The 18737-nt window shown below is 37.0% G+C and overlaps 1 protein-coding gene across 2 annotated transcripts; it reads right to left on the reverse strand.

The window, feature by feature from the left end:
- Positions 1-1318: 1318 nt before the first annotated feature.
- Positions 1319-16875, reverse strand: LOC148850200 (aspartic proteinase 36-like). Of its 2 annotated transcripts, XR_016099061.1 has the most exons (13): positions 16280-16875; positions 16043-16163; positions 13407-13834; positions 13157-13313; positions 11018-11100; positions 10841-10937; positions 10588-10660; positions 10231-10437; positions 6823-6947; positions 6535-6636; positions 6343-6440; positions 1790-2034; positions 1319-1712 (listed from the first exon to the last, which is right to left on the reverse strand). XR_016099061.1 is itself a non-coding variant. In XM_088943865.1 (12 exons), the coding sequence occupies exons 1-12, from the start codon at positions 16579-16581 to the stop codon at positions 1863-1865; spliced, it is 1965 nt and encodes a 654-aa protein (XP_088799991.1). In that variant the 5' UTR covers positions 16582-16875; the 3' UTR covers positions 1319-1862. The 2 variants fall into 2 exon arrangements, 1 of the variants encoding a protein (XP_088799991.1); XM_088943865.1 differs by having other exon boundaries at positions 1319-2034.
- Between the last annotated feature and the right edge of the window lie 1862 nt (positions 16876-18737).

Below are 18737 nucleotides of genomic sequence, written 5' to 3' on the forward strand. Positions count from 1 at the left end.
CATGTTTCGACCATGTGCAGGCCTACAAAACAAATGTTTTATTGCCTTTTGGTAACCCTTGAACTTGAGCTACGGGAGCCATCTATTCTGCTATATAATTGGGACAAGGCTTAGATGATGACTACGACGATGATGAGTGGAGTAATTAGGATATGTTTCGGTATGGTAGGGAAACCCAAATAAATCCTACAAATAGATGAGGAATATGTACAAGTTTTAAATACTACATTAGAGATTTACAAGTTAAAACGGAAGGATCAGAAACCCAAATAGGTTTCTTACGCGTTTTTACAAATATTCAATTTTGTATCATGAATTTTATAATATATAAGCTTAATATAAATTTGTATTACATGTATCTCAGCTGTATCAGTCCAGTTAGCGGGTGCATCATGCCTCTCATTTGAGCATGTATCCTATATCAACTATATCATAATGATACTTTAACCTTGGAATTTTGTGGAGGGGATATGATAAATTTATTGCATAAAACGGAAGGATCATGAATCTTCAAAGCAATGGATACGATAGTGCTGCTGCGTCCCTAGTTATCCAACTAGGGTTCATCTTATCAACTTAAGTCGCTAAACTAAACCAACTATTTCTTTGATCAGGGTGTTTAAGAAGGCGTCCGAAGAGAAAGTAAAAGAAATTCATTAGACAGGAGTTAAAGGGTGTTTTACAGAGTCGAGAGCTCAAAAGATTTTTTAAATTAAAAAAAAAAATGTCAGAAGCGAGAAGAAAAGAGTCCAAGCGGCATCCGGATTTGGGGTAACTTTGGCTGTTGGGCTGTTGACCCCCAACAGCCAAAGTTTTTTGTAGTCTTGCCCCTCTTCTTTATAGATTCCATCTCTATAACTAAAAAATACGGACATCAAAAATTCATATTGTTCATCATTCATTGGCTTAAACTTAATAATCTGAAATTTTGAGCAAATGAGTGACTAACAACGCTTACAAATTCAGACTGGGAATATCAATATTAAAGCAATATATACATTAAAAAGGTATAAATATACATAAATAAAGGAATTGATTAAGGGTAACAAGACAACATAAATAAATGGTCATGAGTTCAAGTTTGGATATTAGCATTTTGAAATTTCCATTCATTTACTGATGCAGACGGTTTTATGAAATTAAGACCAGTTCACCAGTTCTTTGGTAAAACTAAATGGTCAGCCAATTTTGGCCACTTTTCATAGAATTCCATTTTTTATGGTATGACTGAATCAGCCATGGGCCTGGGTCACAGTTCAACAGGTTTAAGGTCTGGTTTTCTAACCACTGGTTATTAACGCAATAGGGCGCTCAAGAATTGAGAGCACAAACATTGAATCATCACTTTATTTGGTAAGGTATAGAAAATGCTAGAACAGCAGTTCTTTTTCCTATTTTAAGAAATAAAAAGTTATTACAGCAACGCTGTGACTGTAATATGGGGTATCATCCAACAGACGAGGGAATGTGCAAGTGTAACAGGCTAAGAGTGGATCTTTTTTTCGATATCTACGCATCCTTCAGAGGAAGAAATGACGGTTCCTTGTACTTGGTTAGCACAACAAAATCAGTGGGAAAAGAACAAAATTTTTGTCAAATCACCTTTTGATGAGGAAGCCTTCTTTAAATGGTTCTACAATGCTTTTGTACTGATTTCTCATGCAGCGATCATGTGTCCCATCCAAAAGGTTGGTAGCTCTCCTACCAGTGCACTGCAGGATGACAGGTGTGCAGGGATCATCTCACACTTGATTACCAATCAATTTGGGAGCTTCCTGAGAGGACTTACTTTTCTTGTGTACGATCCAAACAATAATGGGATAGATTTGGGTATAAATCAGCATGATGAAAAACCCCATCAGTTATAGCTGCTGAAGCTCTTGCTCAGGGACATTGGCACCAACAGGTTTGTACATGCCAAGTACTTGCTGTCTGTGTCTCCAAATCAACCATATCCCAAAAATTGATAAACTAAGAACCAACGTAGCAACAGCCCCTAAAACGACAGCAAAAAGATGTTCCTTCCACCATTTTCTGTAGAACTCCAAAAAGAAGACACAAAAGAAAAATGAGAACAAAAGCAATACACAGAAAACAAAACACATTTGTCAATATGTATCAATGTTTCCAACGTATAGTTGACTCAGCCACTTGGACTGGTTGACCCATCACCCGGACAAGAACCTGGGTCTCTTTATCCATACCCTACTTTTCTGGAAAAAAAAAAGTTGATTAGGTAAAACAACCCAGTGATCTGTCTGGTTGAACTGTTGACTGCTTGACCCGGTCAGTGGGTAACAGGTTTACACATTAGAATTCTTTTTTAATCATAAATACCCTTTATTTTCAAGGAACTTTCACGCAAGTCCTAAAAACCAAATGTGTAATGTTTTAGACCATCCATCCAAGTCCATTATTTTTTTCTGCAATTTTTTCTTACTCTTTGCTGCAATTTTTTTTTGGGTAGTTTTCTGTATTTTTCTGCATTTTATCTATTTTTTCTTACCCTTTTTTCGACTGTTGAACTGCTGACCCACCACCTGGAGGGAAAAACAATTTTGTTTCGGGGTCATTTTTTTAAAACACTAATATATATGCATTTCTATTAATTTATTATTATTTTTTCTAATGTTGCAAATACCCCATGAATAAAAGCTAAATTTGATTATATAATTGATCAAGAATATAGACAGATGTCATAAAATATGTGTAAAGTTGACATAATGTGTCCAAGTCCAAGAGACAACTGTCTCAGTTTGTTTTTCTTCCTCACTCGTATGAAAATAATTGGAACCTAAGCTTTAGAAGACCCTTAAGGGAAGTAGATATCACTGAAATTACAAATCTACTATACTCCCTAAGAGAGGTCTACATTTCTTTGACAACCTGAGACCAAAGAATTTGAAAACATCACCCTGCTGGCAAGTTCCTAACCAAATCCTTTTTCAGGGGCCTGGTGTCAGGAATCTGTGATACAAGGTTCTTGTTTAAGAAGAATTGGCCTCCTACAGTTTCTTTTCCATGTGGAAGGCCTCCTTGAAGAAAATAAACACTTGTGACCTGTTATAGAAAAAGAATAGGAACAGGTGGTTTATCCATCCTCATGTCTTCAGTCTTCACTTTTTGCCTCAGTGAAGGTAAATCTGCTGATCACCTCCTCCTTCATTGCTCAGAAACTAGGAAGATTTGACTTCATTTCCTTAATCTGGTTGGTTACAACTGGGCTTCTCCAGACTCCAGAGTAAGTCGTGGAGTTGTTGTGGCAATGGGAAGGCAAAGGTCTAGGAAGAAGAGGGAAAATATACCGGTGTACAGTGGCAGGCAGTGATGTGAGGGGTGTGGGAAGAAAGAAACAACTCTCATCTTTGAAAAAAAAAGCTAAATCCATAAGAGCTGATTTCTTATATATCCTACTTGTGCAATTTGTGGGTGGTTTACTTCTGTGGAGTTTAAAAGAAATTTACAAGTGGCATATAAAGGAACTTGGTGGGGATCCTACAATCCTCCCCCAATTCTTCAAGCATCTCTAAGGGTCTACCCTCTAGGCAGGAGGTGGAGATGAGTTTAAACTTTGATGGAAATGCCCTGGGTAAAACCTGGTGCAGCAGCAGGAATTGGCAGTATCTTCAAGAAGAGGGATGAAAGTATGTTGGATTTTTAGAGGACTGATTGGGACTGCTGATTCAACAAAATCAGAGAGGTCTTGGCTGCTCTCACTGGGCTTCGAATCACTAGAGAGTTTAGGTGGTTTTCACTAACCTTGGCCAAGGCTAGAGACATCCTGAATTCTTTGGACGTAAATCAAATGGATTCCATGGGAGTCAAACACAATAGCTAAAGGATTGGCTAAATCAGGTGCCCATAGGGAAGATTTGTATGGTGACAGAATTATGCCTGTATAACTCTTTAGTAGTGTTTTATTGCTTCCTTGTATATCATCTTAAGTACCCTTTTAATTTTATCAATATAATCAGCTACCTTCTATCTCAAGAAAAGTTAACATAATGTGTCTGTCCTAACATGCATGGACATGCATCCATGCATGTGTGTGCGCAGAGAAATCCTCAGACTCTATCTTTGTTCCTAAAAGTCCTAGAGGTCTGTTGCTAGTATCAGGAAGCCATTTTAACCAGGAACACGCTGTATTTTCTTGTATATGATATCTTCCGCTATATTATTAATTACTACAGCTCTCACATTTCAGTATTTTTTAAATTAGGCTTTTCAAAGAAAAAATGCTTTTAAAATTATACATCTGTTCTACTTATAAGGTCTTGGTCACATGAAAACCAAAAATTATAAACATGGAACAGGTACGTGCAACAAGAAAATGATATGTTTGTTATGCATATCAAAGCCTCAGGTCAATTGCCCAATGTTGATTCCAGCCATATGGACTGGATACAGACCTACCTTTTTTTCTTATGTATGTGACAAAGTAGCTTCTCTCAGATTTGAACACACACTATCGTGCTTGTCAGATCAAGTTTTACCAATAATTTTCATGTGCATATTTTAAAATTGTCCCTTTAATATTATTCCAACTTCAACAAAGAGAAGTGAAGTGAAAGAAAAAAGAGAAAAGGAAATAAAGGAAGAAGGGAGGGAGAGATAGAGAAGAGAGAAGAAAATAGGGAAGACAAGCAAGGAGAAATCAAACTAAACTCTTACTGTCAACCCAGTTTGTATTGATATTTTACTGATTGCTGAAATGACAACAATGCCCCTAGATAAGTTACAGCCAAGGTTCAAATTTTCGATATAATACGCCCCATATCAGGTGTATCGTATCGGTGGCTTCACAATACACCCCTACAGGGGTCGTATCGGGGTGTGGCCTAGTTCAGGGGTAGATGGTCTACCATAGACCAGCCTTAGACCGACCCCTCTGAACCAATTTTAAAGAAAAAAAATGGTGCAGTGAGCTTCAATACAGGCCAATATGCCCCTACCGGCATATTGGCCTGTATCGATATTTTAAACCTTGGTTACAGCAGATATAAGAGAGAAAAATAACAAACAAAAGACAAGAATGCCCCTGTCAAGTAATTCTAACAAATATATTTTTGGTTGCTAAAATGACCACTTACTGAATCGCTTGAACAATATCTAATATATAATAAAAAACTAATAATTTAATATATAATATGCACATCAAAGTTCAGAAGAAAATAAAAAAAACTAATATATAACCAAGTGAGGCATCACTTAAAGTCATACCTACGTCTAACTATTTAAACTCTGTAACCTATAATACATAAGATGACTTATTCAAACATCAAATTCAAGGTTAATTCCTCAAACATGGCAATATGCCAGGTGAGATCGACCTAGGTTCAGCCGCTCAGGAAATACATATCCTACAAAATGTGAATCACTTGTGAACCCAAGCATACCTTTTAAAACACCATGCAAGGTACATGTTACTCCAGTTTTCAAATACTTAATGAATCAGATTGGGAAAGACATGATCGGCTGTTTAGTAAGTGTCAATTCTGTCAGATCTTGACTTGGTATTTTGGATAGTTGGATCACCAAACTAAACAATGAGATCAGACAGACAGGGAAATCCAAATCACTCATGCAACCAAAAAACAACAAAAGAAAAAGTTGGAAGTTGAAAGAAATAGATGTCCTAAGAGCATGAACTATGAAGAGAGAAGTTTCAACTAAGAGCATAGAAGCCATCAGATGAGACTGTTTAGGGGTGATCATTTATAGCCCAGCCCAGCCTGGCCCACACATATTTCATATTACATAAATATTATAATATAACAAATATAATGCATACTATATATAATATTTTATACTAGATTAATGTAGCACATGAATTTTATACATACATTATATGTCATGTAATATAATATATTATATATTTAAAGTCATAGACCTGGTATCCAGATCAGGCTATAGCTCATATCATAGCCTGGCCCAGCTTAGCCCATGATCACCCTTAAGACATTGATTCTTCCTGAATTTGTCTCCCAGTCAGAAGACTTGACAAAAGGAACAATTCCATCAAACCACATAGTCATATAAAATATTCTCCCCAAGAAAATGGTTAAACAAGACAACATAAGCCCTAAAATGAACCTATAAAAGTAGATATTAGGAAAAAACTTTCTAGAAAGTAAGACTTGAAATACAGATACCTCAACCACCTGGCATCTACAGAAACAATGCCAAGCCACATTGAACCACCTGATAATTTTCCAATGAAGAGAAAATGAAACAAGCTTGGGTAATATGTAGGATCCCAACAATAAAAATTTGCTAACAATAATAAGAAACAATGAAATAAACTAGTTCAAACAATAAAGTAGAAGAAAAAAAATAACATACCGTTTTCTTGGTGGCTCAACTTTCCATTGAACCACCTGGTAACTTCCAAATGTATCAGGAAGATGCACACGGTGTTCAGTTAAGCGCACAATTATGCTCTGGAGAAATGACATGATTATAAGGTGGCATAACAAAATACTCATAGGAAACTTATTCTTTGAAGATTCTTCAAAATGGTAGAATATACATTACCATTGCCATGGGATTAGAAATATAACCAGCATGTTCTGCTGGAAATATGGCCCATCTTATTAGGGAATCATTTCCTTTGCTGGAAAAGCTCAACATATGAACCTGAAATCATTTATAAAAAGGAAACATTTAAATGACTGTGAAAATCATCATCCACCCTTGCCCCATAGTGTAGGCTGTTAAGCTGAATCTGACATAAGCATTAAACAATATATCAGATTCATATTATACCTTCTAAAAAATTTCTACAACCCGGTTAGCTTCCATAAAAAGTAGAATGACCTCTACCTGTGAAGTATTAACGTCCAATTCATGAGCAATGAATTCTGCGAGTTCTGTGATGTGAGGAGCAAGGTCTGAGTAATTGACACTCAATGACATATCAAACATTATGAGCCCAACTTGGGATTCACCTAAGCATTGAAGGTCATGGAGAAGCAATGTCAAATAGAAACTTCAATCCAAACTGCTAAAAGTAACAGCACTCAATATCACACAGAAGTCAAAATGAAGAACATGGAAAATACCTTGTTCATATGGTTATTCCAGTCTTGATTATTGACTAAATAAATACTAAAGAAGATTTAAAGACTAAAGAAGAAGAATAAGAACTAAAGCCTTCAGTAACATTTAAAAAGATGATCTTTTGCTACTTCAACAAGCCTGTGATAGCAATATTGTCAAAAAATGGAAAGTCATGCATATAGTATGGTTTGGAAGTTTTAAGAAGATATCTTTCTGCCATAGAAATCTTCAGATGTATCGATATTACATAGGCTATGTCTATGATAAGGGTGCAACTTAGGCAGGCCCAACTTGAGCCCGGACTGACCCAATCCACAAATTTACAGACTGGGCTTGGATTTTCAGTCCTCAGGCTGGGCCTAGGCCCAAAACTTCAGACTTTTTCGGGCTGGGCTGGAGCCTAACCCTTAGGTAGACGCTTTTCAAAGAACGCCTCGCCCAAATGCCAGGAAAATCTATGTTAGGCACATGCTTAGGGGGCTGAAGCAAATATATAGTATATAAATATTTATTAAATAAATATAAATATATAATATATAATATTTTATTGGTTGTTTTAATTTTTATAATAGAACCTGTTGCATGTTATCATGCTTTTGTTGTGAGGAAAGTAAAAAACAAAATTAATCTTCAAGGGTTTCCCTTTGACAATAGAATCAAACTGAGGAAGAGGAGAGAACAACAGCCCTCCATCATTCCCACAGTCCTCTAAAGTCAAGGTGAGTTAATCAATTTTCTTCTTCTTCTTCCTTTTTGTATCTTTTCTCCAAGTTTTTTGAATCATTTTATTGGACTAAAACAGGGGCTTCGACCCCTTCTTTTGTTCTTAAATTTCCTGCATATTTTCAGCCTTTTTTGCTCATTATTGGTGACTCTGAAACAGGGTCTCCACCCCTTCTTTTATTCTTCATATTCTTCTTTTATTTTAGTATTTTTTTCACCAGCTTTTCTGGGTCTAGAACAGGGGCTCCGCCCCCTTCTTTTGTTCTTAATTTCTTGCATTTTTCAGCTTTTCTTTGTTCTCATCATTGGTTTCTGAAACAGGGCTCCGCCCCTTCTTTTCTTCTTTTATTTAATATTGTTTCACCAACCTTTCTGGGTCTAGAACAGGGGCTCCGCCCCCTACTTTTCTTCTTCATTTTCTTCTTTTATTTACTATTTATTCCCTATGTATTGTTGATCTAAAATAGGGGCTCCACCCTCTTCAGTTCCTTCAAGTTGTAACTTCTAACTTGTAAGATGCAACTCTAATATATTGGTTTGCCTACTTGAAGCAACACTGCAAGAAATACAAGCACATAAGTGCAGAATACATAAAACCAAAAAAAAAAAAAAAAAAAACTAGTTCAGAAGGGGCAGAAATCCATTGGCAAGCGTTATTTTTAAATTCCATCACCTAGGCAAGGGCTAGGCGCCTGGGCACCCCATGGTCGCCTAGCCTCACCTTGGCGCCTTGAAAACTATGGGTACCCCAAACCCGGCCCAACCTCATCCCAACCCGAGCCCAGTCCAATTATATATATACACATATTTGCATGCATACATGCATATGTGCATACATGTAAACATACATACAAACCCATCAATTTTTAGTGTGCATTGATTATTAAGCAGTTCATAGTTACTAAATTTGAGATCAAAGATCTTGGAAGCCTAAGCCAGATCAAGAAAGGGAATCTTTATTTCTCAATTGAAGCATAAACTATCTGCTTCAAGAGACAATAAAACTTGGGGCTTACCAATAGATACTCAATTGATCCAATCACAAGATAAATGCTTTAAATGGAAAATTGTTAGAGTATGTTGGAAAGTTCCAAAGACTAATGATACATTACATATCATTGACCAGGCCTGATATTTTGTATGCAATAGGTGGTGTGCCGATATATGCATGTTACCCATAGTCCATATCTTGAAGCTACTGAGAGAATCTTGAGATATCTTAAGACTACTCTCGGAAAAGGCCCATTGTTTACTAGCCTGGGTCACTTCCATGTAGAGGCTCACTTTGTGTTAAATGGGCTAGTTCAGTGTACAATAGAAGCCCTACATCTAGCTACTCCACTCTCGTTGGAAGAAATCTAGTTACTTGGAGAAGCAAGAAACAATCTATTGTAGTGAGATTCAAAGCAGAACTAGAGTAGAAAGTAATTGCTCATAGAGTATCTAAGCTCCAATGTGGGTGAAGCAGTTCTTGGCTGATTTGGGAGTTCATGTTGATCATCATATGATGATATATTATGATAGTAACACAGCTATTAATATTACACAACTCCATTTACATGACCACATCAAGCCTAATTTTTTATGACTTCCATACCAAGTATATTGAGGTGGATCAACATTTTAATCAAGGATTTTTGAAGCTCAAGAAATTTGTTTACCCTTATGACAACTAATAACCGATAGGAAAACTTCCTAACAGAAGGAGTTGTTAAAGCAAAGCTAGTTGAATTTCCAAGCAAGTTGAAAATGATTAATATCTTTGCTCTCATCTTCTTTATTCTACATTTACAAAGTAGAATAGGTATTTGTTCTAGTCATTCAAATGTGACCTGGGTTTTAAGTCCCTTCCACTGCCATCTTCATTTAAGAGTTCCTTTTTTATATATAAAAAAAAACATGATAATGCAAAATGGTTATATAAAATATTAAGTATTCTACATAAAACAGTGTAAAAAAGAATACTTGTGTCCCAGCCATCTGTCCTGCAGACCCATGTGCAAAGCCAGGCTTGGCCCAACCAAGGTTCAAAGTTTCATCTTATATCAGGGCATATTGGGCATATCATATCATATCGGCCCCATCCCAATACGTGAAATATTAAGTATTTTAAAATTTTAATATTTTCAGAGGGTAGGCCTTGCTAAGACCGGCACCCTGTAAATTTTTGCGAAAAAAAATAGGAAGCATGTTAGTCAAACCCTTGATACACATGTTCCAGCGTATCAGGATGTATCCATATTTTGAACCTTGGGGCCAGCCCAATATAGAGCCTATGCTAAATCCAGGTGAATAAATTGACACCCGTAATTATAAGTACAATAACTATGAACCTACTTTACATAAAACAAATTTCTGATCTTCCACCAATCTATAGTTCCATGCAAGGATATATTTGTGTTACATATCCAAATCAGATGGGTAAGTCAGACTTGCAGATTAATGTACCTGGAATTGTATAGCCTGGTGATCCATTAGGAGGCAAGCTAGGCGAAATAATTTTAGTTGAATTCCTTCTGTGATAAACTGAAGGTGCTGGTGAAGGAGCATCAGTGATGTTAAGTCTCTTCCACAATTCAGAACAATTAGTTTTCCAGAAGCCAATCTTTTGATTCTCACGATCATAAGTCACAAGAGTATTCCGAACAATTATTCCTATTGTAGAAAATCATTGAGGAAAACACATACATATTTGAGAACTTGTAACTCCATCATATTATATGCAGGAGTATTAATGCAACATATACATGAAGGGCATCATAAAATATTACTTAGAACAGTGCACTCAATAAAGCAAAGGCATACCCCCTAGAAGAGTTGTTGGATCTTTCCCATTCTGGAAAATACCCAGGCAATATGCACCACGAACCTTTGAATGCTTTATAAAGAAATCACAACACAAGAAGAGAGAATCATCGGATTATAAATATCAAGAGAACAGTCCCAATAACAACAACTAAAAGGGGAAATGATTTTTTCTATTAAATTCAAATCAACTTCACCAACAATATATATTACTGTCTTCAGTAAGTCTGGAAAAATTAGCAAATAACATTACCCGAAACAAGTAGTTCTCCGGAGCCAGTGACAATTTTTCACCATTGCTAAATATCATGTCAACTGCTGGGAAGGTCTTTGAGAGTAGGGAGACATCACTACGGTGCAATTCATAAAGAATTATTAAATGTTGGTCAAAGATGTATAAAGCAACTAGGCAAGCGGAAGATGCTTATACCTTCCGGCACCAGAAAAGCAGATATCATTATAGTTTGGGTCAGGACCACGGATTTGTTTTAGGGGGCGAAGTTTCTTCATAATCTATAATGATACACAGCAAACAACAAAAATAAATCATTTAAAAGAAACAAATATGCCAATATAAAGAAATATTTTTACTGATTTTAGTATAGTGGAAATTTTGTTTTAAAATAAGAAAAAGAAAGATAAGGTAAAATACTTCATTATTGATAGGCAACAATCCCAAAAGCGTAAACATGATAAATGCCCATCACACTGTACAGTGGAGATGATGGTTATGAGATGGACTAGTACAACCAAAAAAATAAAATTAGAAATTAGTTTTTTATCAATAACAGAAATCATTTTATTAAAGGACAAAGATAATTAAAACATTCACGGAAGAGATAAAGAGGCTTAACTCTCCCGAAAAGAAAAGATAAGAAAATGACAATAAAGCCCAAAACATCTGTTCTCTTTTTTTTTTTTTTGAAAAAAAACAATGTAAATTTTATTCATGGTGAAGATAATCATACAGGAAAGGGGGGAGAACAAAGATCAGTTCACCTCCTAAGGATCTGATAATAGATCCCACAGATTGACTGAGTTAAGCATCACAAACAAGTTCTGATTACAAAGAACAGGGATGGTAGAAAGCCAAGAGGCAAGTCTGGCTACAATACACTGAATCAGCACCTCCGGCTCTTTCTTCTCTTTTCTAAAAATTCTGTCATTTCTCTCAGACCATATAGTGCTGATAAATGCAGCTGGAATGGCACTCCCAATGTATTTTCCGTTTTTTTTTATAAGCCCAGAAGGTACCAGATCTTAGCAGATCCTTCACTGTGCCGGGCATTACCCAACTAACACCAAAACATCTGTTCGCTTCCCACCCCTTGTTTTGCTAATGTATCTGCAAAAGCATTTGCAGTCCTCTTCACCCACTGAAACTGAACCTTTGTCCCCCTAGTTAGCCATTTAGCTATCCTTCTCTCATTTGTATATTTCCACAGTCCACTGTCCTTCTGTAACCAGCTTAAAACCAACTTTGAATAAAATTAGAAATTAGGTTATCCAAAGGAACTTGTAGCGAGTAGCACCATTTGGCAGCAATGATAAAGATGCTTTCACCATGCCAAATGAGATGATTAATACATTTACAAGAAAGAATTATTTATTGGGTACGAACTGAAGACTCTAATGAGACAAAGGAAATGTCAAAAAAGATGTCAAGATGGGTTCAGATTGGTGAGGAGATCAAGGAATCTATCCACAAAAAAGCAAAGCAAGAAACATACAAGCAGGGAAATATCAACAAGGAAATCCATACCAGACAGAATAAAGAATAAATTGGGCTGCCCTCACAGGCTCATCATACACTCTAAACTAAAAGGAAAATAAGGGCGAAACCCCAACATAGATCCACTATCCCAACTCCTCTGGCTAAAGAGTCAGATAGCTCATTGGTAGATCCAATGAAGTGAGGTGTTCCTTGAAGACACCAAGAATCTAGCCTCCCAAGATGATCATGGAAAGAGTAAACTGACAAAAACCATATATTTTCCTTGTGATCCATTGCTGCACATACACCTGTAATGATATTTTGTCTTGTGCATTTTCCTCATGCTATCGTGTTCAGAGACAACACAATACTTCATATTTTTTCTCTTGCTTGGATTTATGGCACCCATTATGCCAAATGCACTGTGTCAGAAAATACATATTACTGAAGCTCATTAAATACTTTTTATCTGTAAATGAAGCTTATTTTTCTAACCAATAATAAATAAAAAGAAATGACACAAACCCTAAATCAGTGTCATCTATCTGAGATTTAACCAATTCAGTTCAAGGGGCCATTACTTATTGTAATAGTAAAGTCTTGGGCTGGCAATCACAAGAACACAGATTTAGGTCTGAGAGTGGCCACTTTGTGCAAAAAATTCCAAAGGTTAGGACCAGATTCAGTCTACCCCTCCCAAGACCCATCATTGGGTAATGGCCAGTTCAAGGTACTTTCCCTACCCTAAAAATGGGAAAATATCAAAAAAGGAAATCTAAGCCTTTACATACTATTTGATATGAACTAACCGAAAAAACAAAGTAAAGCTTGAAATTCAAGACAAAGAAACCTTACAGCATTCTTAAATGCTAAAAATGCTGCTTCTGGTAGATAAGCATAGGTGGTACCACTATCCAGGACAGCTCCATGCTTTCCATCAAAGATAATGGGGTTTAGTTGCAATGGCTCTCCAGCCACATGTATTTCCTTCAGCTCAACATTGTAATATGGGCTGTCACCATACCAAAATTAGTGAATGTATGAGATGTAACGAATGTACCTTTTGAGGAATTTGTATTTATGAGAGAAACTAATCAAATCATACCTGCGCCCAGGGTCTGAATTGGAGAAGACCATGTCAGGTGGATGAGGGAACCCACCGAGAACCATTGCACCCCCACCAACATCCATCCCACCAAAACATAATGAAAATGAATCACTGATTACACCCTTTTCAACAAGCTGGTCCACAATACTAAGTTGACCACGACCTAGGCCCATTATACCATCAGCACGTTGACTGTAAAGGTCACCAGTTTCAACATTTTCACAGCCAAAAACAGCACGCTGGGGAACAAGCTCACTTTCATTGCCAAAGGATATAATGTCCTCACCAAGCACACCACTGCTAGAGCTCATTTCAGCATACTGTCTTTCATAAATGCATTGCACTCTCTCATTATCACAAGTACAATCTATATTGCATTTTTGAGGTTCATAAGTGCTTGACAAGTCTGGCTGAAACCTTGGATCCTGGATGACCAAAATAAGAAAAAGGAAAAATAAATCATTGATATTTCAAATAAAGAGGAAGGGAAAAGAACAATTCATTTGCAAAATACGGTATTTTTCTTTAAAATATGTCTAGATAGAACATCACAGAGGAAGAATTTTTGTGCATCCAAACTCAAATTCATTTGAAAATTCATTTAAGTTAATAATTTAACAACTCTAAAATACAGTATTTTTCTTTAAAATGTCTACATAGAAACTCAAATTCATTTGCAAATTCAAATTGGTGGGCTGGGGTGGATGAAGATGTACAAAGTATTATTATATGAGATGCAACAGTTCCATTGACAACTGATATCCAAATCAACATATGTAATGACTAACTAGAAATCCACAAATTGCATATAAAAAACTAGATTACAAATGAACTTGCTGATTTCTCCATTAGAGCATGAGAAAGAGGGAGAGGGGCTCGACAATTTGCATCACAACTTAAGGAATAGCAAAGCATAGCCTCCCACAACTCTAAAAGTTGAAATGCAGAGTTTCAGCAATTTTTTCCATAGAGACATTCAACAATTTGCATCACTACTGAAGGAATGACAGAGCATAGCCTCCAACAACTACAAAGTTGAATGCAGAGTTTTCAGTAGTTTTTCCATTAAATAGTCAACTTTCTTCATCACTAATCATGTAACAAATTATAAAACAGAAATCATTACTCAATGTTGGTCCCAGCTATTTGGGGCCTTAGAAGGGGTAGACTGGATAGAGACCTAATCTTTGGCATTTTCTGCACAAAGTGGCTGCTCTCAGACTCAAACCTGCATTCTCATGCATATAGATGTCAATAGGTTGGGTTTTTGGTATGGGATCTCGCTCAACCCAAACCTCACCAGAATCAACTTCAACCAGAACCTGACCCAATTAAACAAACTAGGATACTGAACCCGACCAACCCACCCCACAAATTACACATCTACCAAGGCTACATGTACAAATGATTCAATTCTACAATGTCAACAGGTCAGGTCTGGCAATGGTGTGCCTCAACCCAAACCCGACCTGAAATCCTATTAAGGCTGATCCAGCCCTAACCTGATAGGGTTGGGTTAATGTAGGTTTACCACTTAATATGACCCAACAATATCCCCATTCATTCATGTAAGAAATTATATGGAAGATAATTACCTGAGATGATCATCTAAAGCTACTTCAAATTGAGTTGCCATTGTTTTGATCAGCAACAGAAATTGATTTGCCATTTGTTGTGCTATATGTTTGGTTAAAGTTATCTTTAGAAAGTGGATCAAACAAGAGCTGGATGTGTGAATGACATCTAGGTCAACCCTAAGATCCATCAAGCTCTGGTTTCCAGGATAGGGAGAGTTAGAGGCGGCAACCTAACCCCAAGAAATCCATTGGTTTCCAAGCTATTCATATTGTCCTAGTTTCTCTGACTATGAACCAGTTGCATTTTCATAGTATTAAACATTATTATTTTCTCAAACCCTAAACACCTATTCTACCTTAATTATGTATCTCTAATACCCTAAATAGCTCTAGATGAAATATCTTACTAGTATAGAATTTTATGACAATAAGTAAGCCATAAATGCAAGCCCATGGGTAAGAAAAAGAAACCAAAAGCATCCCAAACCCAAGAAAATAGAATACCTTATGCCCATACATCTAAATTGGTAGACCTCAGAATTCATCTGAACAAGCAATTTGGTTGACTCATTAGTATACATTGCTGCCTTTGTGAATGGAGGATGAATATCCTCTTTTACTTGTGGCTGTTTCATTTATCTTAATCTTAATGAAAAATAAGCTTTATCCCAATAGTTACCCAGTTCTATAACAAAGAAACTTATTGAGTTATGTAGCCAAATTCTGTGATTGTTACTTGAATTTAGAACAAAAAGGTAACTATGAACCTCAAACCAAGCTATAAACTAGCTGTGATAAGAAATGAATCTATTGCGGTTTGAGGTAGTGATGTAAGACTTAAAAGTTGAGGCTTTAAAATAACACAAATCTAGATGTGCTATAGTATAAGGAAGATAATTCAAGTAGCACACTTCAGGGATTAAAGTCTAGCCTATGCGAATTACAGAATCAAAAAATGGCAAAACGAAAAGGAGAGGTGAGAATCTAAATCTATATTACTATATCAAGAGAATGTCATAGTAAAGACTACCCGTCAACATTATATAATAGTCTTACCTGGTGTTTGCCACACTGTTGGCATGTAGAGCATGGAACGTAAGTAACAGTACTCCCCGAATCAACAATAAGAGCAAATTCCTGAGGAGGCGTTCCGATCCAAAGACGGGTGGTGTAGTAACTGCACAGATCGCGCACGCCTAATATTAATTCAAATGATAAAAACCCGAGATGAAAATTAAATAGCCCTTAATTCGTGAAATAAGACGAAAACCAAGACTTTAGGACATAAGTTACCCATTTAAGAGAAGGTTGTCGTAAAGCCTCATGTGGGCGTTCGGGACTTGGTGCCCTGCCGTCTGCAGCTGTCGACGGAAATTGCCCTCGACGAAGGACCGAGACGAATTGGGCGATGAGAGAAAGAGCGGAAAAATCATTGCGGGACCACTGCGACGGTCGCTTGGGTGGAACGAGCGGAGGAAATTATCGTGATCTCCCGCAAGCGCCAACGACGAAGAACAGATAGTCGAGGGATGAATAATCCCGACAGAAACCAGCATGAGAAAGGCTAAGGCAACCCGAACCAATGCCCATGCCATGGTCACTCTGACTCTCTCTAGGCATCCGAGAGAGCTCAACCGAATATTTTGAGGTTAACGACGACTACCAAAGGGAAAGATGGGTAACCAACATCAAATGGAGAAAGACAATAATTGAAAGAAATGAATGAGAAGTGCAGACAAAGGAAGGAACTCGTCTCCTTCCTTCAGAGCACCACTGTCAAATGGTTCGACTTTTCAACCTCTCCGCCACCACCAACTGAAGCAAACGGATTTAATTGGATCGACACGACAACGACGAGGACCTCTTTTTTTTTAGTTTAGTTTTTGGACAAATATGCAGCTATAAAATCTTGGGGTTCTTTTAATTCAACCAGCCAATAAGTTATTCACAAGTGGCATGATTCGGTGGGAAAAAACTAAATAACAAAAAAGAATTCATCAAACTTAGGATTCGTAATCAATGAGCTTGACACCGTTGATTTGATAAAACTGTGGGACCATATTAACACGTAAGTTGAGTTTTTATTTTTTTACGGCACGTTGAGTTTACGTTTATCATGTCATTGCCTGGCCTATTGTTGACATCTCAGCGTGTATTGAGAATATCTCCCGAACTTATTTCGGAACACATTCGGGGGGAGGGGCAGCTGTGACTTGCAGGGTTCAAATATATATTAACTTTAAAGTTGATAATTGCAAGCTAAAAATTAAAACTTGTGTTAGTTGTGTTGACTTGTAGAGTAGTGAATTCGTACTTGTCATGTGCGAACTTGAGTGTCATTCTGGCCTTAGTGTAGAGATAGGGATGGATGGATTCGAGCAGGGCCCAAGGCTCGGGTTTGAACTATACCAGTTCGATACATATCGGCTGATACGTCGGGTACAGGTAGAATGGCATTGAGTCCCAACCATTCCACCCGTGTGGCCAAGCCACATACTGGTCAATCTAGAAACCGATACAAATTGTCTAGTTATCAGATGTATCACATCGATGTTTAAGACCGACCTTGAGGAGGGAGTTGGGGGAAGAAGGAAAAGAAGAAAAGGATGTATTTTGAAGTCTCAAGAATTCCTTTGACAGGCGCAAAAGTAAAAGCGCTGATTACCCAGTTACCATACCATGCCTCTTTCCTTGCTACGTTCATAAATTGCAGTTCAGATATCCATTTAAGCAAACCGGATGGATAATAGTTTCTCGTACTACCAGTACCATATATCATATAAGATTGGGAAAATTCTGCTTACCAATAACTAACAAAATTTGGTCAGTGAAAATCTTTCATAATGAACTTCCACCACACAAACTATCTAATCATTTTAAACAACTGTATTATTCCAATATTCCTAAATCCTAAAATTTAAAATATTCAAAATTGTGTAAAAAATGCTTAAATTGGAAGGCCAAACATTTTACCATGGGAGACTATGCCCCATTGTGATGAACTGTTGAATCAATGATTTTTATATGGGCTACATTTAGCAAAAGAGCACTTCATCTTTATAACCCCCCCCCCCGGGGGACTCTCTCCCAATGTCTTTAGCTCCTCTCCCTCTCCCTCTCTCTCTCTCTCTCTCTCTCTCTCTCTCTCTCTCTCTCTTAATAGTTGGTTCTAGCCCTACTGCATCAGTTTTAGTATCAAAGTTAACGGTTAGTCACCATGTTCTCACAAAGTGACTGATTCTAGAGGCCTAGGGTATCAATTAAAAAATCCCATGGGTCTAGAATCAATGGTGATAGGTTTTTGAACCATATGAAGGGTCTATAGGTGATTTACTTGAGAATTTGATGGAAAAGTAGATCTAGTAATGTCGGCTATAGGAGTAAGGCTTTCAAGAATGTTAGAAGAGAAAGGAAAGTGCCTAATTTCAAGGAAAGGAACTTCCAACACCCGTGGTCAACTTGAGGTTAATGATCAAGAGGAGATAGAAGTGGAGCAAGTTGAAAAAATTCAGGTACAAGATGCAAATGTGTTGGTTGTAGTAGATGTTAGTAAGGAAGTCATGACACAAGTTCAACTGGAACCGATTCAAGAATTACAAGTTGACATCTTAAAGAATTAATGAAAGTTATCGTTTACCATAAAAAAAATAGTACAAGTTCCACCAACATCAATAATGGCATAAGTTCAAGTTCCACCAACATCAATAATGGCATAAGTTCAAGAGTTTTCTGTAAGAACAAAGGGTAGCTG

Source organism: Nelumbo lutea, chromosome 5 (assembly GCF_056320005.1).
Source record: "Nelumbo lutea isolate HS-2025 chromosome 5, American lotus-T2T, whole genome shotgun sequence".
Classification (NCBI taxonomy): Eukaryota; Viridiplantae; Streptophyta; class Magnoliopsida; order Proteales; family Nelumbonaceae; genus Nelumbo; species Nelumbo lutea.